The sequence below is a fragment of the Photinus pyralis genome, unplaced genomic scaffold (genome assembly GCF_008802855.1).
Source record: "Photinus pyralis isolate 1611_PpyrPB1 unplaced genomic scaffold, Ppyr1.3 Ppyr1.4_LG7, whole genome shotgun sequence".
Classification (NCBI taxonomy): Eukaryota; Metazoa; Arthropoda; class Insecta; order Coleoptera; family Lampyridae; genus Photinus; species Photinus pyralis.
Window position 1 is genome coordinate 13,874,605 of NW_022170738.1, and position 27,220 is coordinate 13,901,824.

The 27,220-nt window shown below is 35.0% G+C and overlaps 3 protein-coding genes across 8 annotated transcripts; 2 read left to right on the forward strand and 1 right to left on the reverse strand.

Annotated features, from left to right (window-relative positions):
- The first annotated feature begins 36 nt into the window (after positions 1–36).
- On the forward strand, positions 37–2,664 carry LOC116175596 (neprilysin-2-like). Its single transcript, XM_031493786.1, has 9 exons — positions 37–220; positions 278–764; positions 811–990; positions 1,041–1,240; positions 1,284–1,406; positions 1,454–1,691; positions 1,738–1,903; positions 1,941–2,179; positions 2,227–2,664. The coding sequence occupies exons 1-9, from the start codon at positions 150–152 to the stop codon at positions 2,563–2,565; spliced, it is 2,043 nt and encodes a 680-aa protein (XP_031349646.1). The 5' UTR covers positions 37–149; the 3' UTR covers positions 2,566–2,664.
- Positions 2,665–2,948: 284 nt separating this feature from the next.
- LOC116175595 (neprilysin-2-like) lies at positions 2,949–12,367 on the forward strand. 2 transcript variants are annotated; one of them, XM_031493784.1, is made up of 10 exons: positions 2,965–3,005; positions 8,907–9,023; positions 9,074–9,560; positions 9,614–9,793; positions 9,851–10,059; positions 10,987–11,109; positions 11,157–11,397; positions 11,446–11,611; positions 11,660–11,898; positions 11,953–12,367. In XM_031493784.1, the coding sequence occupies exons 2-10, from the start codon at positions 8,956–8,958 to the stop codon at positions 12,295–12,297; spliced, it is 2,058 nt and encodes a 685-aa protein (XP_031349644.1). In that variant the 5' UTR covers positions 2,965–3,005; positions 8,907–8,955; the 3' UTR covers positions 12,298–12,367. The 2 variants fall into 2 exon arrangements, with proteins under 2 accessions (XP_031349645.1, XP_031349644.1); XM_031493785.1 differs by lacking the exons at positions 8,907–9,023; positions 9,074–9,560 and having other exon boundaries at positions 2,949–3,005.
- Positions 12,368–15,028: 2,661 nt separating this feature from the next.
- LOC116175905 (mitoferrin-1) lies at positions 15,029–26,032 on the reverse strand. Of its 5 annotated transcripts, none has more exons than XR_004146382.1 (7): positions 25,745–26,032; positions 25,396–25,618; positions 18,216–18,272; positions 17,448–18,168; positions 15,468–15,660; positions 15,254–15,410; positions 15,029–15,194 (listed from the first exon to the last, which is right to left on the reverse strand). XR_004146382.1 is itself a non-coding variant. In XM_031494276.1 (5 exons), the coding sequence occupies exons 1-4, from the start codon at positions 25,859–25,861 to the stop codon at positions 17,456–17,458; spliced, it is 1,110 nt and encodes a 369-aa protein (XP_031350136.1). In that variant the 5' UTR covers positions 25,862–26,032; the 3' UTR covers positions 15,773–16,107; positions 17,448–17,455. The 5 variants fall into 5 exon arrangements, 3 of the variants coding, with proteins under 3 accessions (XP_031350136.1, XP_031350135.1, XP_031350134.1); XR_004146381.1 differs by having other exon boundaries at positions 15,243–15,410; XM_031494276.1 differs by lacking the exons at positions 15,029–15,194; positions 15,254–15,410; positions 15,468–15,660 and adding an exon at positions 15,773–16,107.
- Between the last annotated feature and the right edge of the window lie 1,188 nt (positions 26,033–27,220).

The following is a 27,220-nucleotide window of genomic DNA, read 5'->3' on the forward strand; positions in this document are numbered from 1 at the left end:
CAGATAGGTACTAAAAAAATGTGAGGAAACCATTTCACTTCAGTATTTGTCAAAGCTCTTATCTACCATATCTTAATACAAACTTTCATAGATAATTTTGATTTATTAGGAAAGTTGTGTTCCAACTTATACAGACTCTAGTAGGTAAGATGACGTTAACCATTTTTGGTGTATTTTTATACATTCAATGGTTTATCAGTGGTTACTTTGCCAACGAACCGTAAGTTTAATCGCCTACTTCACTTTGGGTACCTACCATTGATTGTTATACCCTTAGTGATGTGTGTACCTCGCGTGATTGTCTGTCATTATCTGGATATTTACATACTGGTTTCGATGAGACAATAAATCCATGCGATAACTTCTACAAGTTCACGTGCAATCGTCTAATATCCAACCCCCTGGCACCAAATGTGCCACTGTGGAACGAATTTATGGACATAGGTCGCCAACTAAACGATAAATTGGCAACTATTGTCCATGAAAACTCAAACCAAAAGGAACATTGCGCAACCTCTTCAAAATTCGTAGCGCATTTATACCAGGGCTGCATGCGTAATTTCGCAAACACGTCACTGGTATTTGGTCGCATAAATCAGCTGTTACGGGACTACGGTGGTTGGATAGTGGTCCGAAATGGAGATTTCTCCAAATTTCACTGGACGGAAATATCTTACAGGTTTCGATCCATTGGCATCACACAGCCCTATCTGCCCATTTCAGTAACATACGATTACTATGACAAGAACAAGCATATTTTAACGGTACCCATCCACCAAAAGTTTACAGCTTGTAGACTCTATCTTTCAGATTAATTTACCAGACACAGTCGCCCCCAAGTACGTTTTGCTAAATGGCCTTGATGACACCAATATAGAAAAGTATAGGAGAAATATAATCTACGTTGCCAAAAGTATGGGTGCAAAGGACCTAACGTATACGGAAAAGGAAGCGACAAAAATTGTGGAGCTAGAAATACGATTGGCAAATGTACGGAGCATTTAATAACGTAGGGCATGTTTTCCAAAATTTACCCACAGATAACCGCACCGACTTTTAACCGTGTTAAAAGAACCATTGGAGAGCTTCAGGAGAAGTACTCAGGAATCTGTTGGCGAACGTATCTGACGAAAATGCTGGCCATACCGAATCTAGCATTGCAGGAAAATGACGAAGTAATGCTTTACTCGCCTCATCACCTAGACAAAATCGTTGAAGTCCTCCAAAGTACTGCACCAAGGTAAATTGCAGAACAAGAGCGTGCCTTACAATCTGTATTACAGCACATTGGTTTCTTACGTTGAATACCGAGTTATTGTCGCTTTACTGCGTGCTGTCGGATTAAACATTTGCGAAGGCATCTCAAATTCTGCCCCAAGCGCATGCCTAGAGCTAACGAAACTGGCGTAAGTGAGGCGGAAACGAATCTTTGACTGATAGTCGTCCTTTGCAGTTTACCAACGGCACTATCAGCACTCTACGTTCATAGGTTTCTATGCTCCGATACCAAGCATGAATTGACTCAGTTAGTGCACGATATTAAAGGCGGTTTGATAGAAGTACTTGACGCTACAAAAGGCTACGAGCAAAGTAGAGCAGCTTTTATTCGGAAAATAAAGGCAATGCACGAACACATCGCTTACCCGGATGCATTACTAGATGGGAATGAAGTGAATAAATACTACGCTAATGTAATTGGTGATTAATATGTACATACTTGATTTAGATGTCTTGCAGGTGAAATTTAGTGAAGATTACCTCCAGTTCTATTCCAACCTTTTGAAGTTTAATATTGATGAATCATACAAAAAACTAAAGGAAGTGCCGCGAAGAAATGACTGGAAGAGTCGCACTTCTTTACTGAACGTCAATGCGCAGTACCAGCCATTGGAAAATAGTATAGGTACACAAAGCATCAGTCCACCCGTCATAGTTTCCAGAAATTTTAGCAGGACTGGTGGCGCATCCGATTTACAATCCCGACCTGCCAAGTTATGTAAATTATGCAGGAATGGGCTCGATTGTAGGTCATGAAATCTACCACGGAGTAAGCGGATTGGGTTTAATGTTCGATGAGCATGGGCAAATGAATACGTGGGTTACGTCGGAGGACGTTGCGAATTTAGACCGTGCGTCAAAGTGCATACACCAACAACACGCGGAACTCATCAAGGATGAGGTGACTCACTGCTGGTGATAACGCGAATCTAACTTAATTTCTTGCAGAAGAAGGCCTGGGTAACACTGGATGAAGACCGTGCAGATGTAGTTGGAGTTCTATCTGCGTATCGGGCGTACCAGACCTGGTTTCAACGAAATGGGGGAGAGCCTCGGCCGCAAGATTTTGGCAGATATACTATAAATCAACTGTTTTGGATTTCGTATGGACGTCTGTGGTGCTCGAAAGAATCAGATTATTATGTGAAAAATCATTTGTCTTTTACCAAACACTCTCGCTACATGTACAGAGTACTTGTTCCCCTAATGAACTCTGAGGACTTTTCTAAAGACTTTAATTGTCCTCCCGGTTCGTATATGAATCCAATAAACAAATGTCGACTTTGATCACTAATTTTTTGAATCCAGTAACATTGCGCAATTTCAGTTTTCATTGTGTGTATTTTTGGTACTATGAAAATTGAGCAGTGAAAACTGTAAATTTAGTTAAATAAAAGTTGTTCGACAATTAATTTTGTATTATCTGTTATTGACAATTGAAAATCGAATACAGTATAATTCAAAATTTTAAATGAAATCCGCCAGAATTTATTTATTTATTTATTTATTTAGCCTTTATTTTTGAGTGGGCGGGGTTTCAGCCAAGGCTGCTCTACCAACCCAACCCACTATACATTTACAAATATCCATGCCCGAAAAAAAAAAAATGCACAGAAATCTTTCCTACGATATATCGCATCATAGTTATCTAATCAATTAAAAAATTAAAACGATAATAAAGTATCAAATGCACATTTAAGTGGATTGAATACATCGCTTTGAGAAGGGTAAGCGATAAAAACAATTGCTACAGCTTTATTGTCAAATTCATTGAGTAAATTTATACGTATTGTTAAATTTTCATCTTAACTATCACGAAATGGGTGATAATTATTCCAATGATGAAAAATGAATATGCTCAAGGTGTTCATATTATGTTGTCTTTATGTTGCATTATGACCTATGTTGTCAAGATAGCGATTCAACAAATTCAAAACGGGCGTTTGATATCTAGTGAGCAAACTTTTTTGATCGGTTGTAGTAGAAAATATTACACATTTCGCAAACATCTGTTACTTGATGAATTGCTAAATAATAGTTTTGTTCGGGGATGCAATTCTGAACCAGTTCAGGAACGATACGCATGCGCTAAAAAGTACCGTTCGCAGCTTAGATCATATATATTCACATGTAATAATAATAATGACTTTATTTGGACACACTATGACAAATATATAAACAATACCAATATTATACATTGAACTTGGCGTCCAAAGGGCAAAGTTCACTAAGAGGCATGCAGCCCTTTGTGCTCTTCCACTTAACCCGTTTAATAGCAAACTAAAATTAATAAAAAGTTTTGATGGTCTAAATTAACAAGAAACAAAAAATACAAATAAAATTTAGAAACGGAGTAACTTGAAAGTAGATTAGTAACTATAAGATGTTAAAAGATCGTGGTAAACTTTTTGTTTAAATTTAGATGGTGTTAATTGTTTTTTGCGCGATCGGTCATTTCTGACTATTTACCATGGGTGTTTCCATGACAGTACGTAGAATTTACCAGTTGCTATGATTACGACGACGCCAAAATTACTTACCGATCTAAAAACAGAACAGCAAAAATACTTACCGACGCCTTTTTAAAAATCAAAAGTCTTCATTACATTTAATCTTTAATTACTGTTAGGTACATTAAACGTACAATTTGTGCTGTTGTTTCCTATAGCAAGACGCTCATAAAGTCATAAAGAAAGTGCAAAGCTAGTAAACTACATCAGACACATGCACATTTTTATGAAATTATTAATTTCAATTTTGACAAATAAACTGGTTACCTAGTGATGTACACCATACCACTTCGATCATTTCGATTTATTCTGCTCGTTAATTTCTTAGTGAATATTTATATTGGTTGCATAATTTTAATTTCGATCTCGCAAAAAATGTTATAAGCACGTCGAACGTTAAGGGTTACCGTTCTCAGACAATAATTGGAGTCGTCGCTTCGCTCCTCCTCCAAACAATTGTCTTCGAACGGTAAAAATCCCTTACCGTTCTCCATACTTAATATACTATAACGTTCGACGAAAGTGAGTTATAGATCTTGGCTATATTATATGAAAATGACTTTAAATAGTTCTAAGTTATGGTTAGGAATGGTAATCAAATCTTTCCGACGAACATTAATATTATGAACATCTGTTCGAAATGTAATTTTATTATATTTATTTTTTAAACAAGATAATTTTGTGAAATGCAGTGGCAGAGTAGAGAAGTCTACTTTTTTCCATGTTTAGCCATGGTATACACTTTAACTTGTGAGAAACCCTTTCAAACCTCCTAATTCCATAAATTAAACGAACACATGAATTTTGAATAATCTGTATTCTTCTTTCAAGAAATTTAGAAAGACAAGGGCCATACACTGCGCTACAAAATGAAAAATGGGATAGCACGAGGGATCGACAGAGCATAATTTTTGAATTGCGAGAAAGTAAACCTTTAATTCGATGTATATATCTAAGGCCAGCAAACGCCCGTTGTGAACAATTTTTGATATGCGTTTGATAATTGAAATTCGCGTTTAAGCTTTGCCCGAGATTTTTGGCTTCCTGAACCAACTCTAATTTTTTATTTCCGATTCTTATATCTAAGAGTGAGGAAACTTCGGCACGAGTAGCTGTGTTGTGTGATGCACCAAATAATTAATAGCAACTTACATTTACTGGGGTTAATATGTAATGAATGTTGTTCAGCGTAATTTAGGAAGGTATTTAAATCTTCGTTTATTTCACCATTTGCCTTCTCAACTTCAGTTTTAGAAAATGCATAATATAACTGCGTATCATCAGCATACAGGTGGTAATTGCAATATTTTAATTTGTTTATAATATTAGCAGTATATATTGAAAAAAGCAGAGGCCCTAAAATAGAACCCTGGGGAACGCCATATCGCAAATTAATCATTGTTGAAGTCTTCCCATTAATGTCAACTAATTGGCTCCTGTTTTTTAAATAATGAAGGAGAAGTGTAATAGAATTCGGGTCAAAGCCAATATAATGTAGTATTGCTAATAAAATATCATGATCAATCGTATCAAACGCTTTCGAGAAATCCAATAATATTAAGACTACAAATTTGGACTCGTTGACAGCAGACAAAATGTCGTCAGTAACTTTAAGTAATGCCGTTTCGCAACTGTATCCCTTTCTAAAGCCAGATTGATGTTCGGGAAGAATACGTGATAAATCTTGGAAATTCTGAATTTGATTAAATAACACTTTTTCAAACACCTTAGAGACTAAGGGTAAAATACTGATGGGTCTTAAGTCACAATACGATTTAGGAGAGGAATCGGGCACACGATTGACGTTTTCCATAGATCTGGATAATCGCAACGTTCTATGCAAACATTTACTAAGTGTGTGACAACAGGTGGACAACATAACTTAATCATTTGTAGTGAAATATGATCAATCCCACATGAATTTGATTGAAATTTGGTAATAATTTCAACGACGTCTTTGGTGTCGATCATACGAAAGGTAAAATTTTGGATATCATGTACAAAGAAGTTAGATTCATAAAACTGTATTAAATTCGCACTAGTAGATTTACTTAAAGACAAATTAGAGACAAAATACTGATTAACAGCATTAGCGTCAGTTAAATGAGAAGGTAATTTGTTTCGAAAGCTATTGTGACCTACCCCAAGATCCGACAATTTTTTATAAACGTTACTGCTATTAGATTGGTATTTAACACTATGCTCCATGAACGCACGTTTTTCCCTTAAAATTGCGTTGTTGGCATAATTTCTCAAGCTTTTATAGTAATTCCAATGACTATCCAATTTTGATGCACAAAACTTCCTAAAGGCATTGTCACGCAATTTTATCAGCAATCGTACATTATTGGTTAACCACGGAGCTTTTGGTATCGTTACTCGACATTCCCGCAAGGGAGCGTGTTTATCAAATAAAAGAAGTATACTATTGTTGAAATATGAAATCTTATCATTTAAGTTATAAATGCTGTATAAGTGATGCCAATTAATGCTTACCAAATCATGTGTAAAAATCTCTGTATTGATTGACCTGAAAGATCGATACTTTAAAAAGGTAGGTTTCCTGAAAGAGGACATTAAATTTAGCTGAATAAAAATGATACCATGATCAGAGATAGAATGATTAAGATCCACAGAAGAAGATTTGATTAAATTAGTGTCCGATGTTAGTACATGATCTATAAGGGTGCTACTTGAACTAGAAATCCTCGTTGGCATATTGATAACTTGGGTGATACCAAAACTATATAGCATATCAACATACTGTTGCACTCCAGGTTTACTTAAATTCAACAGATTAAAGTTAAAATCTCCTACACAAACAATTTTATCAGAAATCAATAGCAAATCCGAGTACAGAAGTTCAAAATCGTTTACAAATCCCGGGTAGTTGTGAAGTGAAGGTGACCGATAAACTACCAAAAGTATAAAAATTTGATTAGCTACTATAGTATTTTAGTAGATATGTATTCAAAACTTGTTGATTGCATACGATTGTTTAATTGTTCCAGTTTTATGCTATTTTTATAGAGAAGTGCTACTCCTCCCCCTCTCGAATTCCTATCATTTCGAACAATGCTGTAGGTATCTGAAAATAAGACTGAACTATCAGGAATATGTTTTCCTAACCACGTCTCAGAAATTGCCAACAGATCGATATCAAAGTTACGAAAATAATCGGTGAAAGTAATATAATTTTTTAATATTGACCTTGTATTTATATGCGCTATTGTCAAGTCACTCATACTACCATATATTGTTACAATTGTTACTAAATTTGATGATAGGGATTATTAAAACTAGAAGAAAAAAACACACAAAAAAACAAACAAGAGGGCAGGCACAGACTTGAACACTTTCCCCGCTAAAACTATCACTATATATACCTAAAATTACCTAGGTGGTCTCTAATATATCAACAACCGCAAAACGAAAACGTTGTGATTTCTGTTTGATTGAACTCCAGTGAAAAAAAAGATTACATATTTATATGTTCATAACATAAACTCATCTCCAATCAAAACCTTAATTAAATATTAGAACGTAAATTAAAAAGAAAAGAAAATATTTAAAAACAAAAAAAAATATGATCTAAGGTTCGCGGTTAACGAATTTGGGATTTTTTAACTAGACATGTAACATGTTGGTTACACTGTTACAGCTTGTTCGAATAGGTACCAACTACTCAGATACTAGATATGTGAGAAGAGGTGTCCTGCAGGGCTCTATTTTGGCCCTTGTTTTATTCACTATCGATACAAGTACCTACTCTATACAAGCATACAAATTTACACAGTTGTATTTTTCTTTTCCGCCTTCAGATATACAAAACGGTGCACTTTTCCAAATATCGATGGTCTATTAAGTAAATGCGCCCCTTGTAACCTCATCCTGTATATTTAATTTCAAATATATGATTCAATTGGGCCGCATGGGAACAGTTAACGACCTATTGGCACCGATACAAAAACACCTATCACAAATACACTGTATATAACTATGATTACACCATGTATATTTAAAATGCCACAACCAATCACAGTAAACAAAATCGAATTCACCGCACAAATTCAAATTTACCGCAACAAAATGGCAGACATCCGCAAATTCAAATCTTCCACAAAAATTTAAATTTACAAAAACAAAATGGCCAATATCCGCAATTTCAAAAATTCAAATCTCCTGCACACATTCAAATTTGCCGATACAAAATGGCGCAGCCAATGCACCATCAAAAAACAGAGGGGTGGGAATGGTGCAGTCTTTACTGCTCAGGGTCTAATTGTAATTTGTGTGTAATATGCTGAGTTGGGTAGATTTATATTTGGTACTTTGTAAAGGAACCATCAAAACCGAAACCAGTAGCCGATAATTTTCAGAGGGGGCAAGACAGTATAGACATACATGACAATAAAAGTGTCTATTTCGAACTGATATCAAAAGAAAATGTTTACTTCTGCGCGTCATTAGATAAGAAAATTAAACGGTGGCATTGTAATTTGCCTAAGTTTTTTTTGAAACAGTTTCGCCATGTGCTAAAGCATTGTTTACCTATGTATACTTATGACAAAATAAACAGTCTTTCTTTAACGAAAATACAGCATTATGGCGGTATTCCACAAAAAAAAGATTAAAACATATAAGTAAACAAAAAAAACACCACTGATTTGTGAATTACCGGCACCACCCCTCTTTATGGACAAAATCATATTTCGTAACCAAAAAAGGAAAGCTGTGTATGTATCAGCAGCCGAGTTTGGTCTTCAAGGTATTCTCGAAAATGACGATGACGCAAAAGCATCAAAACGATTCCACCAAATGTATCGTTAATGCCCAACGAAAAGTACCATTAGAAAAATTAGCCCACAACTTTTGAACTGAAAAACACTAAAAAAAACGTACAATTCACTTCACATGCGTCCTTAAACTCCAGGTAAAAATGAAACTAGATCGTGTTGTAGGAATACAAGGTTGATTACATTGTAAAATAGTACAATCTAGGTTCCAGTGATAAACATAAATGACCTTGTTGGTAAAATTACATTATTTGTAGTAGCATATATTATTTAGGCAGACATTATCTCGTCATCCTAAGATAAAAATTTGAATTCTATATAGGTATGCGTTACCTACACCTTTCGCAATTCACGCTGACCACCTTTGAGTGATGATACAAATAACCGTTGTCGTTCTCGGCGTACAATTAGTTTTAGGGGCTTCTCTTCAGCAACGAGCGTAAGTACGCAGGGCGCCGTACCATTTTTACCTACCAATATGCAATGCAGGCAAACATGTGTCACAGCAGAGTGTTTCACAGCATCTTTTTATATTGGCCGGGGTTTGGATGAAAGTGTAAATCCATGCGACCACTTCTACAATTTTACATGCGGTAATATACTCGCAGAACCGCTTCCGCCCGGTCAGATACTATGGAATGAGCTGCAGGACAATCGCCAAGCACTAATGCAGAAAGTATACGTTCTTCTTATGGAAAATTCGCTCAGCGCGCCAAATTATCCATCAAAGTCGGCCGAATTGGTGGATAATTTATTTAACGCCTGTATAAACAATTTCAAAATTGATAAACCAATTATAGACAGCATGAAAAAGTTTCTTGAACAGTTCGGTGGATGGATAGCAGTTAAAAAAGCGTGCAACCTCAACTGGAGGGAGATTTCTTATAAGCTTCGGTCGTTTGGTATTTACTCAAAAACGTTTCTTCCGGTTTCTATTCAATACAATTTGTATGACAAAACCAAGTACGCTGTATCGGTATTAGACACTTGACCACCAACTAACTCTGGCTAACCCATATCGCATTACAGATTGGCGCACCCAGTGTAGTTGCACCTACGTCCGTTCTGCTAAATGGCATTAATGATCAAACTGTGCAGCGATACAAAATGAACATCGTGGAATTGGCGATGGGAATGGGAGCTACAAATATGACTTATACCGAACAGGAAGCAACAAAGATTGTTGAATTAGAAATCAGATTGGCAAGTGTAAGTATACGGAACGTTTCAATTTCATTAACATATGCCACCATTCAAATGTTCTAGTTAACAACGCCCGGTACCACGTACGAAAAGAAAACTATTAGGGAGCTTCAAAAACAATATAGAAGCATCTGTTGGAAAACGTATATCACAAATATGCTCGATATAGAAATCCTGAAGGATAAGCCCTTGAGATACACAGATGTTGCGATTGTTTTCCAATCTGACTACCTTGATCGAATGTTCGAGATCCTCAAAAGCACGCCACGCAGGTAAGTGAGCATTTCTCATTAGGACTGGAAATGGTGAGGGTGGTATAGTGCCCGTTCATCAAAATTAATTCAATTATGTGCCAAGTGGATAGGTACAGCTAAGTTCATCAAGCAAGATCAGCCAGTATCTAGCTTTGTGCTATTTCGTTACCAGCGCGAAAATAGCTCTTTTTAACGATGTACCTTGTTTCTGTGCAGTAAACTTTCGACCACCCTAATGGCAAATAATTACACCGAATCTAAACTATGGTTAGGTATATATTGAAATTTTGAACGATTTCAACCTTCCTATACCTACAGCCGTCAGATAAATAAATCATTCAACATTCGTTGCAAGAATCTAGTTCAAAAAATTTTACGAAATAATGCGCCGTGGTCACTTTTTCTGCTACTAATATCAACAACCCCCTTAAATGGCAAAATTTGAACACATAAACACATCAAGTTCCTCTTTACCATTTGAGAATTTAAAATTTACATATTTGACTAAGTTAGAAGACTTTCATAATTTAATATTGAAATTAAAATACAGATAAAATAGACTAGCTTCCCCTAACCAGAACTCTGCCCGAATTTTAGTTACAATGGAAACATTTTGCTTTATGCAGATACAAAATATTTAGATCGAATCGAAATATCTCTATTTTTACGGTTCCAAAATCAAAATTTCATATTACTTCTTGCTTCTTGCTCTGTGAGTGAGCACAAAACTTGTAGCCCTCAGTAATAAATAACACGATAAGAAAACAAATAAATGGATGGGTAATCTGTCTAAACCAATAGTTTTTCCTGCATGAGAGAAAATTTGTGTTCCCCCCAATACGCACAAAATTATTTGTAACAAACCCTTTGAAAATTTGTGTTCGTCTTCAATTTGAAAATAATTCATGAATAATTGATGTTATACTGAGTGGTTTTTTTTAACAGTACATTAGCTTCATACGTGGAATATCGAGCCATTGCTGAAATGCTAGACATTGTTGGTATAAACATCTATAGGGGCGCTGCTCAGACGGCAATAAGTGCTTGCATTCCCCTAGTAATGCAAAGGTACCTAGAAATTTGATTGATTTGCACATAATACACTCGATTTGCAGTTTGCCAGTTGCGTTGTCGGCTTTATACGTGAAAAAGTATCTGACTCCGGAACTGAAACAAAGTTTAACGCCCTTAGTGGATAACACAAAAAGCGGACTTGTTGAGGAAGTTGACAATAGTCCATGGGTGGATAACGAGACGCGAACAAATGTTAAAGAAAAAATATCAGCAATGTACGAATTAATTGGATATCCTGACGAACTGCTCGACAACGCTAAAGTAGATGACTATTATAAATCTGTACGTACAAGTTGCTTCCCCTTTGGTCTAAGTTAGCAAATATTTCAGGTCCAGAAAAGTGACAATTATCTTGAGTTTTATCTGAACATCTCAAGATTTACTGATAACGACACATTTGCGAAACTAAGGGAGGTGCCGAACAGAACCGATTGGAGCACCCATTCCTCAGTCATTGACTCTAACGCATTTTACAATCCATTTGAAAATAGCATACGTACGTGTTCTCAGTTTTGTTATCAATAATGTTGACCTTTTGTTGCAGAAATTTTGGCAGGAATTATCACCCTTCCATTTTACGATCCAAATCGACCTAACTATGTTAATTATGGTACAATGGGATCGATCATTGCTCATGAAATAAATCATGGAGTTAGTGGGTTAGGGCTAGATTATGATAAAGATGGGCTCCTAGCTACGATTGCTACAACGGAAGCGGTTGCAAAATTGAACGAGGCGCGTCTATGCATTAAAACGCAATACGCGGCGATGAGTGGTAGCGAGGTAGGTACGCGATTTTTCAATTCAAAAACGATAAAACGTGGATTTTCCTTGTAGGAAAGCGCTGCACTAACTAACAACGAAGATCAGGCAGATACTGTTGGTGTTTTAGCTGCGTACAACGCATATCAGATATGGGCGCGACAGTTTGGACCAGACGATAGTCTACCAAACTATGAGAAATACACAGCAAATCAAATGTTTTGGATATCATACGGACGTTTATGGTGCGCGAAGGAGTCAAGTTTTTATCTAAGCAACATTGCTCCATTCGCAGATCACTCTCGTTACATTTTTCGCGTATTGGGGCCTTTAATGAATTCTGATGAATTTTCGAGAGACTTCAACTGTCCATCCGGTTCATACATGAACCCAGTCAAGAAGTGTAGAATTTGGAAATGAATTATAATTAACCCATATTAAAATAAGCACTTGTATGTACATGATGTCTATAAATACAATAACACTTACATTTTTGAGTATAAAAATCCACCCCCTTTTGCAAACAAGTACACCCAGCAGCACACAATCAACAACTTCTGACGGGGTTATTCATAGATTTTACATTTCATTTCAACCCAATTTTTGTTGCGATTTGTTAAATTACACAGGCTACTACATTTAAAAAGTTATGCAAACATAAATGACGAGAGCGTATCCTAATATTAATGCTAGGACCAGGGAAAAATACCGGTAGGCACGAGATCCTTACCCCATTCTCTTTCAAATGAGCCGCCTATCGTCGAAGTCTATACAGTTTTATGAAAAATAGTGGAGCGTATACAAATACAAACAAATTTTGAAATGGGCATTAGTTTTACTTTTATTCGAAGTGTCTACATATAAAACTATTTGAAATGCTTTCATAAATAGCATTGCGCATTGTCTACATTAGAAATTTCCTTGAATACCTTCATAAATAAAACGCTAGAAATAGCCCTTTAAACCGCATGGTTGACGAGATGAACAGCTAAAACTTGAATATCGCCTTCAAACGTACTGGAAATTCACTATTGATCTATAATAAATAAGTTTTTCGTCTACACGTCGAAAATGGTTTCTTATTAACGACAACGGACATCTTTAGTTACTGATTCGCTTTCTTCGCTTCTGCACCACCATTTAAATGAGAACTAGTTTATTATATCAATCCCAAGTACAATCAACATATGTCACGTTGCATTTGGCACCATCCAAAAATGTCCTCTTGTTATCCTGCTAAAATCGAATTCTTTTTTGATCTCCAGCCCTATATAACTTAGAGAATTTTGCTCATTTAATGGTAAAACATTTCCATTTTCTGTCTTTTTCGTTGTTGGAATAACATGTTATCCTGCTTTGTGCAAGGAAATACTACATGTAGTAGTAGGGAATCTAAATACTAAGAGTTGAAAACAGAAGCAAAGTGTTTAGCGAAATTTTAGGAACACGTGGAGAAATACCATATACAGTTTTAAAGTCGGCAATAGTTTGACAATGGGCATTGGCATCATCTATAGGGTAACGTAAATTTAAATGTACATTTAAATACGTGAAAATTGTATTAACTCGGTAAAATTTGTTATTGAGAAGTACGCTAAAATATTGGCTTGCCCGTTAATAAAGAAAATAAATAAATACAGCATGCGTAAATAGTAATTTTGAAACCCTTATTAGTTTTAGTTTCATTGAAAGTGCCTCCACATGACATTTCCTTTAACTGCTCTCAACTGATGCTCTCATAAATAATAAAGGTGCCATTGCGCATGCGCAAAACCAAATTTTGCAACTGGTATTAGCCAAATGACTATACAGGGTGGCGACTTGCGTAACGCATCATACGGATTTCAATGTAAAATTTATAACATGCGATTATTGGCTCCCCAAATTATTTTAGAGCAAAAATGTATTAAAGTTTTTTGTAGAAAAATTTTTTTTACGCTAATCAACCGTATTAGTTTTCAATTTTTTTCATATAAAGACGGAAAATTGTAAAAATAAAACCCGCATCTTTTTCAATAATCTGCGATGCCATGGAATTTTCTAAAACAAAAAGATATCCAGTTATCAATTAGCAGCAGTTCGAAATGGATTTTGATCGACTTGGTTACTGTCTTGCAGTTAATGGTTATGCGAACATTTATTGTAAATTGTTACGGCAACATCACACGATAGCACACTTCAACTTGAATAATAAATAAATTCTTTATAACAAACACGACTCAGTAATGATACATAAAAACAAAAGCTTGGAACACGCCATGCTTCAATAAACAAATGTCAGTATTTTAAGTAAATGTAAATAAAAACAAATTGTGGCACAACATTCAAAGTTAATGCTTAGTACAAGAAAGAATAAAACGTGTAAATACACTGTTGAAACAGAACAAACAAAATAAACATTGAGAAAAAAACCGATACCTGTGCACACTGCTGAAGCCATCAGAACCTAGTGACCGGCGCTAACTTTCTGCCAAGCTTAGTCTTGAGAAAACCCCATCGAAGTCTTATCACAATTGTTGTAGAGCGTTTCATTTTTTTTCCATACCGCTATGCGACGACTTTGGTAGTAACTCCGCGCACAAATGGCATGAAAAATTAAATAAGCATTAGCGGAATATAATGATTATAATTTAATTTGCAAGAAAAATAAATAAATTTAAGTCACTAAAAATCATGTGAGAATACTGTGCCAGAAAAAGCAAAAATTAAAACGGTATGTATGCAAAATAAATTTAGGGAAAATATCAAAACGTATAGTTTGTCAAAGGGCAAAAGACGGAAAGTCGTTTGCTTTAAGTTTGGAGGATACGGTTTCGCAAAAATTTGCTCTAATTAACATACTTACAGCAAGCAAAATGGTAAAAAAGATCAGTCTAATCATCAAATAAATTATATAAAGTTAATGCTTGCTTGCAATCTTGACCTATGAATTGATTTTATGTTATTTTACAAAAGCATATGACCAACTCTTGCGATAGTGAAATTTAAGAATAGGGAAGTTCAACAAAGGCAAAAACACACGAAATGTTATTTCTCTACGTAAAATAATAACTAACATAAGTTGGTGTGATGGTAATAAGATGGAAGATAGTTTCCTGAGTACCTTGCTTACGTATCTAACATAAAATGTTAACATAAAAGAAAATAACAGTTCTGGTAATTGGTTTTATTTATTGTAAAGTTAATCATCAGCACTAGAACTACTATCATGTTCCTTCCTGCAGCAAGTTGTATAAGGAATATATGTATGTTTTGCCACGGTCAACCATTTCTTTTGCTTGAAGATTCGCATGAATAGATCACAAAGTACCTTGTTCCTAAAACAAAGAGTTAGGTAAACACATTCCAACAATTTCAGTCTTAACTATTTGTATACATGATATATATTACACCACAGATAGACGTAATACTCAATGAATATGGATCAGCAACGTTTCTTATTTTGGCAACATTTCTTTGGTTTCATTTTGCTTAACAGCTTGAAAAATTCTGCTAACCATCGAAGTGTTTAAATTTAAAGCTGCCGCAACACACTAAACGTGATCACAATTAGTAGAAGTAGTCAGAAATAATTGAAATTCTATTCTTACCTCTCGAATAGAGCCTAATGGTAATAAGGGGCCTCTATTATCTTGTTCCTGTGCAAAATATTGAGGCAACGAGTTCTTCGTTTTACTATTCAAACGCTTCGGCATTGTGGCAAATATGAATGGACATGGACAAACCAAACTGAAGTGTCAAATGTCAACGTTTGGCAATTCCAAATCTGCCAACTTATACCAGCTAAAAAGTAACTAAATAATAAATGTAATTAATGTAAATCATCATTTTCTTCTGTTGATGCCATGCAACGCTTTTTATAGCGAAAATCGTACATAGTACATAGACTAAAATATAACTTCAATTTCAATTTATTTCGAGATATGTACATATCAGTGTCATAAGATAAAGAAAGATACAATTCAATCATTGAAAGACATATTATACTGGGTTCTTTAGAAGATGGCTTCTGAGATGTCTTCTTAGACCATACGTATGTTTCTCTTTCCAGGAGGCAGGGCAGATATTGTAGAGCTTAATACCTATGTTTCTTGCTCGAGTAGCAAACAATCGGGAATAAGTAGATTGGAATTTCTTGTAGAATAGCAATGTAAGTCGGAATATATTGGAAGGGTACTGATATCATTATGAACGAAAAGGATTGTCAGGAGGATATATGAAATTAACAATCTGAAAAACATAAAAGAAAGCAACAAACACATAATAGACAAAAACTAATTAAATAGTCTGTATTTTTGTATCAATTTAACAAACACAAAATATAATAATTCCAGTTCAATTTGTTATCAACATCTGTTATATTTCAAATATATTTTACAAAATTTTATTTTACAAAAAAACAAAAAAATATATATACCTATTCAACGTAAAACCTATTTAAATAGTGACAAGGTCCCTTATCACACGAAAGCAGCAACAATCGAATGTTAAAATACTTGCAAGAATGCAAACAAAGAAACACTAGATTGCTGCTAAAATAAACAGCGTTATGATAGTACTCCCATCTGAACGAAGTCAATATCATACATAAATTGTCGATAAGGACTTTATCACAGCCAAGATAGCGTTACATATAATAAAATAAGGGTAAAAAGCATTTTATAACAACATACTATTAATACTGAGCTCGGATATGTTTGAGCTCCCAAATAATTAATTTGGAAAAGAAAAGATGCGTATGAATCTATTGCTCCTCTAGTGTGATCGAATCGATTTAAAATTAACTTGATCTTTTCGTGGTAAACAACTGCGAGTTCGAAACCATTCCACATTCAAAAGGAACATCTCGTGCATTTAATACAAATGGAAACGTATATTAGGCATAACCATGTTGAACGCTTTAATAATCAGTGGAAGTATAAGCTATCATATGTACTAATAAAACAAGACACCCACAGGGTTCACTTAATAAAGAATTGACTATACATGACCAGCAATTTGCTATACCTCGTTTAAATAGAAAGTAAATGGTGAGCCTCCATGAGAACTAGTCAAAGATACATGCAAAATGCGACAGCATTTTCAATAAATATCCGTAACAAATGATTAATTCAATCAACAATATTGAATGACCGACTAAAAGACTTTCTTTTGTAAAAAGGAATCATGATATTTGTAAACACCTATTGACTAATGTGATAGGTCTCCAATTTTATATTGTCAAAATCTTTCCACACATACAGGAACTCCTTTGCTTCAAAGAAAACTAACCAATACATTGTATTTGCATGATCATGTGCCACTTTCTCCAATCGTAAACTAGTACCAAAAAGTAAGATGATGAGATTATTAGAACAAGCAAAGATTGGAATGTTCAAATTATAATTGCTCTTTCGTTTATTCTAAAATGAATTTTAAGGCACTACAATTAACTATGCAATTATGACATTACATGCCTATGAATTTGATTCGGAAAATAACTCTTTGGTTATTTTTCTTTCAACAAAGACGTTCACGCTTTACATTAAAAAATATAAACAACGGTTTATTGGAAATGAATTAATACTTACAAATATCACTATGTGTGGTTTATATCAAGTATTGTACTGTCCCTTCGTCTGCTTGTGAAATTTGTATCTGCTGTGTGCATGGTGTTAAAAGATATTGATCCGTATAGTCCGGCACCGGACATGGCGGGTAATTCACGGGGCTTTAGACTTACTTTTTCTGAAGATGACGACGAAATTAGATCATTTAGATAATGCGAGGAATCGGTTTCGGCAAGAACAGTCGAAGGTGCTACCAACCTCATTTCGTCAAACCTGTTCTTCGTGAGAAGATACTTGAAAAATTCGTACGTCGACCAACAAATCGCCGTTCCGGGCATTTGAAACAAAATTCTAGCTTGCAGACCGCGAAAGTATCCCGTAGGACCGCCCACCCTATACACTGTCTTTATAGCGTGAACTAAACCGGTGGCTTTCACTCCTTCCTGCGTGTTTAAAAGTGTTTTACACACGTCCAAAGGTGTCGTTATAGCTGCCGCAACGGCGCCAGCCATTGCTCCGCTGACCATATGTGCCGGCGGATTGTACTTATGCTCCTTATTCGTAATTTTCTGTGCGGCTTCGTAAACCATAAAATGTATGCTTTGAAATGGAATATTCATAGTTAATTGTGTTGTATATGACCTATAAAATGCTCGTATCCCCTCTAGTTTGTAAACTTGTCTCATACACTGAATAACTGAGTTGTATGGGGAATTATACATTTGCATCCGTTGCTTGACAACTAAAAGTAATGATTTTGAGTATGCACAAAATTTCACTGTCGCTTACCTTCTGCTGGATTCATTATCGCATCATGTAGTAATGTCGATATGCAACCAGAGAGCCCTATAACAAAAGAAAAAATGTTACATATATTTTCTAAATGAGAAAATCAACCATAGAGACTGTAACCGAGTACACTGTTCAAATTGGGCTTAAACCGAGCTTGCTACCTTACTCCATTTTAACAAAGGATTCATTCCTTGTTCCTCAGCCTTAAGACTCAGTATTTTTTATCTTGATTGAGAACAAGCAAAAATAATAAAAAATGCTAGAGCTAGAGCGTGCACTCTATTTTTAACATATGCATTAAATTTGTTTTTATTACAAGGTCCAAAAACCAGGAAAATATTTTTTGTCAGTTTTTCAGTTATGGCACGCACGTTCTCCAAGTTTATTGGGTTGAGTCTTATTTTCATAGGGTTATTTGAAATCCAACGTTTACTATCGTAATTCTTATTCAATCAGCGATCTAAGGGTTGCAATAAGTGGCGTTACACATCTAACAAAAACAATGCAGAATTTTGAAGAGATATCTAATGTCAATGTTCGAAGAAGGGCGCCAAATCAAATACAACGATGTTGATGGTCACACAAAAAAACAATATAGTTAGAAACTGTTGGTCCCAACAGGATGGTGCACCAGCACATAATGCTCTAATCGTGTGGATTCAACATCCTGGTAGAACTGTTTATTTCGTGAGCCATATATCGTTGCATTGGTAATTAAGAAACGTTACTCAATATAGTATGTACTTTTTTACGAGCTTTATAAAAAAATAAAGTTGATGACTCAAAAAGAGAAAGTGTTTTTAGCGTAACGCTCGATTTTCCGTCGTCTGTTCCATTGAGATCTATGCCTCTGGGCCACCTTACAGGGCATTTACAGTTGTGTTGCGCGGCAACAGCCACGAATGGGTTTTTAAACATTTTTTTTATTTTGTTGTATCTGTCCAAATAAGATCAGAAAACATAAAAACCAAATCGGCAAATGTCGATTTTTCGGTAGTAATCGGAATTTTCTGGTCTTCTTTAAATAACTCTCTCATTGCGCATCTTTTCAATAATTTGACCATCGTCGTATCTTCTATGGTTTGGGGGATCTCCATGATAGATATCCTTATCTTGTGTATAAATTAAATAAATTCTGAATTTATTCTGTAATAATTCGAGTTAATTTAATATACCAACCTATCCAAATGTGAAATTAAATGTTTGTATAATGGGAGTTTTGGTCAAAATTTTTGAAATCGCTCAAATTCTACCATATAGAACTTCAAAATAAAAAATGAAATCTCACAATTCAGAGAGCGTTTGAAAGAGAGGCCCTCCAAATGGTGAATTTTTCTTAAAATTCGAGTAAAAAACGTTGAAACAATGTGACAAAACTTCCATACCCAGACTTGGATTCCACTTAGGAAGCTTCTTAGTCGTAGCACTAACTAGGCCAAATCTATATTCAATATCATCGTTTAAGGAACATACAACCAGCACCGAGTTAAGCCCCCGCCCTTCTGGTTACCTTTTAAATTGCTTGTAAGCACAAGCTCCTAATTACCTTATAAATAATGCATAATATTTAACTTCCAAAGTCCACCTGGACGTGATACCAATTGGGCTGTGTGAAAGCATTGCAATGCAATTTAATTGCTAATGATTTTGAAATATTCTTACGTAATTTACTGTAAGTATATGCGGTGAACCTTCACCCAAGTAGTTTTAATGAGCCCTTAGTTCATGATTACATTAATTTAAAAACATTACGAATCAGAGAATACAAATAAGCGACTCAGCTGCAACTTTTTGACTCTTTAGTAATAAATTGCAGTTTTATTGTTACATAATTCGTGCAGCAAAATGAATTTAAATGAAGAAATTGGTGGGGAACAGACCCACGATAAATTATAGTTCCCTACTGTTCTAAGTGAATTCTAAAATCTAGCGCTTGGGATTTCCAAAGGAGGTAATTCTGATGTAGTTCTCAATTCTGTCCACCATATCAAAATTGCACTGACTGTGGCCCCCCAGGGACAATCCGAGACACGCCAAGAGCGTGGAAATTAAACAAAAACTGCAAATCACTTAATGTACAACAATAGTTAAGATAATTTAAACGTGCTTGAAAAACAGAAAAGTGAAATTTATAAATAAATTGTACGTTACGATAAAATAGTAGGTAATTATCAATAAGCAAATATTGTAACTGGTAATGAAACTGGTTTTATCATATAAGCAACAAATTATGACTACACAATTTCCTGTAAGTTACTACACAATATTTTGCACTACTATAACGTAGTCAAAAACATATCTTCATTATCATTTGTGGTATTAAACAAGGTTTGTAGTATGTATTTTCAAAAACCGCGTGAATAACAACAACCTGAAATGAAAACAGCTGTCAAGACCACTAGCTATTTTTTAATGGTCCATACTATTATTAGATAACAAGTTATTTATTCAAAGATTTTAATTTAAATAACTTTATTTTAAATTAGCATACAAAAACTATTATTTTTCATCTTGGCCTAATCAAATTTAGTTATGACAAACAATCTGAAATTTTATTTTCTACTAAAAATAAATTAAACCAGTAGATTTATCAAAACCTAATTAACTACAAAATCGGGTCGAATCAAGGATATCACAAAATTAGGAAAAGCATTGTTCAGATTAATTAATTTTTTTCCTAGGTGGCACACGGCATGATGAATTTCTCTTTTAGATTGTTCGTCACTATGTAAAAACATGGCACAATCTCAAAAATACATCGTTTAACTACTCCCGTGTTGTTATAATTTTTTATCGACTAATGTATGAATACAGGACACGATTTCAACCTTGTTTTTTTCATATAATCTCTTGAGACAAGTTCCAGCATGTCTAGTATACCATATCATCTCCGACTTGAATTGAACCTAACTGAGCCACCGCGGACAGTAAGACAAATTGTGTCAGATTTTGATATTTTGGCGCCAAAAACAAAAAATTTAAAAAAACATATTAGACTTTGACTCCATTGTTTATAAAACCACTCGCGATAGACTAAACCTTTAAAAAACTGACTTTCTTAGAGGGAGTTTATCATCCATAATATCACGCAAACAAGTAGAAGTGGTTTCACAATATTCATTATTTTTATGGTTCATTAAAAGTAATTGTGATTAACAATTGATGTATAGTAAAAGTTTGCCAGTATAGATAAGAGAAAAATTCCCATTCCTGCGATACAATTAAATTTAATAATTATCACAACAAGGTTATCTACCTGCAATAGTTGAGTAATCTATTAATTGTACTATTATGGAATCTTTCCAGCTCAAATGTTCTTATGTTAATCAATCAATGTATCACCATATTAAAATTATTGCTTGTTTGCCGGTTACAGTTAAATAGTGGAAAGTCTCCATTTTGAGTTTCAGGAGGTTCAGGCGCTTTGACGGTTATCATATCTTCCAAACGAATTTTTAGACGAGGGGCATAGGTCAGGTGTCAAAGTTCAAGGTAACGCTTAAAATGTGTCTTATTTCTTTCCATGCAGTCCAATGTTATAAAGCTACCGCTCAAGTAATTAGACATAGAAAAATGTATGACCATAGAACAACAAGAAACAAGGATCTCAAACCTTTGGTGTGTATTTCAATACCCATGCAAATAATATCCGGGTGCGGGCATGGATATTTGTAAATGTACAGTGGGTTGGGTTGGTAGAGCAGTCTTGGCTGATACTCCGCCCACTCAAAAATAAACCGGCTTTATGGCTCAGTGGTAAGAGCGTTGGGTTATAAATCCGGAGGTTGGGTGTTCGAACCTGGGTTGAGGTGAATTTTTCATCTGTGGCGGAGATGTAAATTACCTTAGACCAGTTCCGAGCGTTCTACCGGCTACTCCGAATTAGGTTTTTCCTGCAGTTTTCCTAATTCGTAAGGTAAATACCGGAGTAGTATAGACCAACTTAAGACCTTCTGCAGAGGCACCTCTAAATAGCATTATGCGGGTCACTCTGTAATTGGGCGCATGCCTGTTGAGGGCCCAAAACTAAGAGAGGGATAATAAATAAATAAATAATAAATAAATAAAAGCCAAAGTAAATTTTTAAAAAATTCCGCAGGTAACTAGAACTTGCTGAGTCAACATGGACATGATGGCGATGCATTGAAATGAATTTCTTTTTTTATCTCAGTCTCATTCCGTAAAAATCCAATAGATATGCATAAGAAAAAGGAAGTCTGTCCTGTTTTGGGAATTCTGATAACCAGATTCAGATTATCCAAAAAAAGAAGTGCCCATTCCTCTTAAGGCGCAAAATTTTATTCCTTTTGCAACAGAGATTAGGTTAAATGAGTAAAATATTACAGTTTTAGATATTGTAGATTAAATTTTTTCCCCCATTTTACAGGGGTACATTCGCTTTTGTAGCTTAGGGATACGCAAAGTCCGTCTTTGTAGAAGTGTTTCTCGTTTCAGTCTGTTTGCATAAACATTGTGTTTCCCCTGTTTTGCAGGAGTAGATTCGTTTACCCAGCCTGAAGCATATCCCTCTTTGTAGAATCGTTAGGAAAATTTTTCGAAAGAAAAAAAATTCCCTTTTTGTGATGGTTTTATTCGTCTATAAGTCTGTTCCTCATCTAACTGGAGAACGAAAAGAGGTAACGACATCAAACCTTCGCAAATCGATTTCTACGAGTTCAAGGATCAGTGGTTCTGTGTGTGCAGCGGTTTCGCTTGTGCATACGTTTACTCTTACATGTTACTAGTCTCATTAGATTGTGTTTAGTATCATTGAAAGCGCGCTAATTAATCACGAATTTTAAGAAGGCTCCCAGATTTTATAACAGGGAACCAGGTAAATAGTTAGTGTTAATTTTTGAACGTTCGAGTACGCCAACCAGCTGGAAAATGTGGCGTTCCCTTTCCGCATTTTGGGAATAGTAAGTATGATTTAGAGGTACCCTTTTGCATATTTTGGCATCAGTATGGACGTTAAACTTGTTTGGCATTTTACCGTACCGTTTAATTTCAAGGTGAGCGCTTGATAAGTTTTTTTCCATTAATTATATTATAACCGTTAGTTAAGTTGTGCGTCCGTTCCCGCTTTGGGAAGTCGCTACCCTTTCCGTGTGCCATAAGTCTGTTTTCGATTATTCTTCTCTGGAATTTTCCGTTGTCACTGTGGCTTCCGAAACCGACCGTCCTTGACCAGGAGCAAGGATCGACAAACTCCTGGTGGCGTTCGAGATTCTGTACCGTTCCGTCGACTACTACAGCTAATTTGTGAAGTAAAATAAAACCTACTATATATACAGTGTGTAAAGCGATGGAGTATACAAGAGGGAATTTTTTTTTAAATATTGCTTTATGAAAAAAATATATTCTTCATGATATTTTTTGCTTGCTTTGAAAGTACCAATAACGTTTCGATTGTTTGTGGTTTGATAGCAATACGCTATCTTGATTATAATGTAGAATGATAACTTTCAAAAAAAAAAAATTAATTTTATTGTTTTTCCAGATTTCTATAAATAAATTTTAGATTATCGAAACGTTATTAGTACTTTCAAAGCAAGCGAAAAATATCATGAAGAATAAATTTTTTTCATAAATCAATATTTTAAAAAAAATCCCTTTTTGAACAATTTGTCAGTTTTCTGCTGATTAAAATTCAATTATTTTTTTTCAATTAATTGCACCATTCACGTTTGTCGAAATGAGTGGACCAGAAATGTTCTTCATTGACGCTACATTATTACAAAAATCAATGTTACCTAATTTGTCCAATAACAAAGATTTTAAACAATTTTGAAATTGCTTCAAGTCAATTTTTCCAAATAGTGTTTTTTGGAAGCTTTAGTTATAAGTTTTTAGGAAAGTGAAATAGGTAGGTTTTTGAAAATGTGAGTTACTCTGAAGGCCGAATTGATATAAAAAATGTATTTTCAAAATGGGCATTGTGCGCGGGTGCACCATCTTGTTGAAACCAACAGTTTCCAACTTTTGTTCTTGTTTGTGTCTCATGCACTGTTGTATTCCTAATAAAAAATGATCCTCAATACCGTATGTACTTTTTTTTGAGGCTCATACTTATTGAAACTTACCTAATTCGGTCTAACTGAGCAAATTCAAAAATTAAGTTCAAACAAATCTCAGAGCAAATACTAAAGTAATATTTATTGTTTGGTGCAAGATCAGACGTAAAAAAATGGTATTTACTGGAATAAGAGACGATTTTTCATGTGTTGGTTAAATTTATCTGATGAGACAAGCTCCTATGTGAATGCATTTGTTTCCATGAAACTGTCAGTTAGATTTAACGTTAACATGAAAAATTGTCCCCAGTAAACTTTTCGAAAATCGGCAGTCCAGTTTAAAACTGCTTTTTCCATTTTATTAGTTGAGATTCCTATGCTTCAAGTCCCTCTGGAGACAGTACGCACAAAACAAAATTCATTACGTCAGAGAAACAACCCTCACACAGTTGCATAATGATGGGTTTACGTTAAATTACGATACCTTACTTAAGAATTACGTATCTAATCTAATCTGAAACCTTTTTCCACAAGTATTACTTAGAAATGAACTTAATTTACGATTAATACATAAAATTGCAAAAAAATAAATAACACAGTTCACCGTATCTAGATCAGTCATTTTGAATAAATAAGAATAAAAAAAATTCCAAATGATAACCATGGCAACACTGCAACATGCGAACAATATAACCTAAAAAAATTGCAACGATTTTTATTCAAAATACGTACATTCCATTTAGCTTGGCAATTTGGAGGGGATTTCTCACATTAAGTATTCATTTCATAATTCATACCAATTACGTAGCATACAATGGAAGATAATTTAATTTTATTACGGAACAAATTTTAAACTTCTCCTTTTTGAGCACTGTCGAACATTGTACAATTTCTCTATATCCTTCAGCGATAAATAAGATAGAGTAGATTAAATGGTCTCGGCTGTACTAACCAAAATAACACACTTATGAGATAACTTGGCATGGAATGTCGGCATTCAAAACTAAAAATATATCCTTAAACCTACAGAATTAGATTGTGTCATTAGAGTGCTTCCTAAAATCGGGTAAATGGTGAAAAATTGAATTAATTGCCAGTTATTAATTTTCAAGGTCGCATTTAAAGAGCGATTCGATTGTAAACAAAAGTCCTGTCGCACTTACCGTAAATTGCAGTGTGATATCTAGTTGTACTTGTATGTCGAGTCATCGTCTCCTTCAGGTATTCGTAACTGCTAAAGTAGAAAGCGTGTGCTGGTCCGGCACCGACTACAACCGCGGGCATACCCCGAACCGGCCGAAATATGCCCTCCTGCTGCACCATCTTAAACAACGTCCTACTGACCCCATCCCTGGTCGTTGAGGGCAGCAGCGATTGCATCCTCGTCTGTAAAATTGAGAAGAATTGAAATCCTAACCTACCATACTGTACTTAACCTTAATGTCAGTCCTGACAGATGTTGAATCTCGAATCTTATGTAATATAAAAGCGTGAATAAGGGAGAAAGGTTACCTTTACTGAATCGAGGGGGTACATAAGGCAGTGCTCCATTACCCCGGCGAAAGCACCCGCAGTCATATGCGTAAATACATTACTTGTTGGTAGGGTTTCATAGTCCTCAAAATTCATAATATAGCAATTTGTTTAGTTACCCCAACACTTAAATTAACTGCCGCGGTTATTATTTTTTAATGTCAAGGTGTTTTTCTACTTTTTTTTTACTTTTTTAGACTCGCCACTGAAATTTAGGACATACAGTTAGCATGCTCAAGCTGTATAAATGAAAATGGGAGTGGGGAAGGTACGATTACCCCCACCGCGCTTACAGTCACTATCAAACACGCGGGAAAATCCCGGTACTCTTCCGTTTACGGGGGATTATTTATTGAGGGGACGAGATAACATGAAAACATTTTTGAAAAGTTGCGCTTTTATTCCTGTGCAATTATTGAAGTTCGTCACAATTCATACCTTGCGCTCATAACGAGTTTGCATTTTGCAATGTAATTCCACTTAAACGTCCTCACAAATCGCATAATTTATTCAACCGGGGCTTGATTTGGGGTTTCTCTAAACGCAACAAGTACCTACTTAGCGCTAATTTGTTATTAAAAAAAAGGGATTTACATCCAAAATGATAAAAGATATACGTGAAGAAATAAACGTGCGGATTGATGTCAATTCAAAGAATGAAGCATTTTGTATTCCTAGCAAGTTTATAGTAATACACACATTAATAATTTATACATTCCTTTTTTGTATTACCTTATTTACTAGAGTTTAAATATAGCACAACGCATTCTATATAAAAATTAGACCTAATTTAATTAGAAGCTGTAGGTATATACAGGTAGATCCTTTTTACCTGTGTGACATTTTCTAATGAATCAGTAGGTATATGTTTATCTTACTTGCCAACAACTAAAGGAGACTTGCACCTAGTCACTCAATATATTCTACAGGGAGTAACCTTATGTACCTACCTATATTACTTCCCACAGTGACACATGTTTTGGAAAGTCCTGTATAACAATTACTAATGCTAATTATATTCCTCTATTATACTGATCGTATTTATATTATTTTGTGAATGTATAATAAATAAAAACATTCTTCTGAAGGCAATTAGCGAAAATCACCAGAAACAAAATGAACTCAATTTTAACATTGGTGGCGCTACCTCTTAAAAAAATAAGAGGTCCGTGGGTTAATGGTCATTTCTTGCAAAAATTCTTCGAGAATCATCATCATCATTAGTTTTCTGCTAATGCAGACCCCTGATGTTAATCTTGGCAGGATGCCTCCATTGGGGCTGTAGGACAGGTATACACATAGTTCCTGTAATGCCGAAACAGACTATCCGCTGATGTTTGTCAGCTGTGCTGTATTGCTTCAGTTAGCATCCTTCATCTGGCCCCACCACTCTCTTTGATGGCTTTTTGCTCAGATCATGGTCTATCAGGTTCATTATCCCGAGCGCCATATTTG

Excerpts from the sequence above, each read along its gene's own strand:
- LOC116175596 (XM_031493786.1), top strand. The coding sequence starts at position 150 with ATGACGTTAACCATTTTTGGTGTATTTTTATACATTCAATGGTTTATC. Across the intron at positions 765-810 it reads AGAACAAGCATATTTTAACG|ATTAATTTACCAGACACAGT; the intron begins GTACCCATCCAC and ends TCTATCTTTCAG. Across the intron at positions 1,904-1,940 it reads GCCATTGGAAAATAGTATAG|AAATTTTAGCAGGACTGGTG; the intron begins GTACACAAAGCA and ends CATAGTTTCCAG.
- LOC116175595 (XM_031493784.1), top strand. The coding sequence starts at position 8,956 with ATGATACAAATAACCGTTGTCGTTCTCGGCGTACAATTAGTTTTAGGG. Across the intron at positions 9,794-9,850 it reads TAGAAATCAGATTGGCAAGT|TTAACAACGCCCGGTACCAC; the intron begins GTAAGTATACGG and ends CAAATGTTCTAG. Across the intron at positions 11,398-11,445 it reads TAGATGACTATTATAAATCT|GTCCAGAAAAGTGACAATTA; the intron begins GTACGTACAAGT and ends CAAATATTTCAG.
- LOC116175905 (XM_031494276.1), bottom strand. The coding sequence starts at position 25,861 with ATGAATTTTGAGGACTATGAAACCCTACCAACAAGTAATGTATTTACG. Across the intron at positions 25,619-25,744 it reads ACCCCCTCGATTCAGTAAAG|ACGAGGATGCAATCGCTGCT; the intron begins GTAACCTTTCTC and ends TCAATTTTACAG. Across the intron at positions 18,169-18,215 it reads GATAATGAATCCAGCAGAAG|TTGTCAAGCAACGGATGCAA; the intron begins GTAAGCGACAGT and ends CATTACTTTTAG.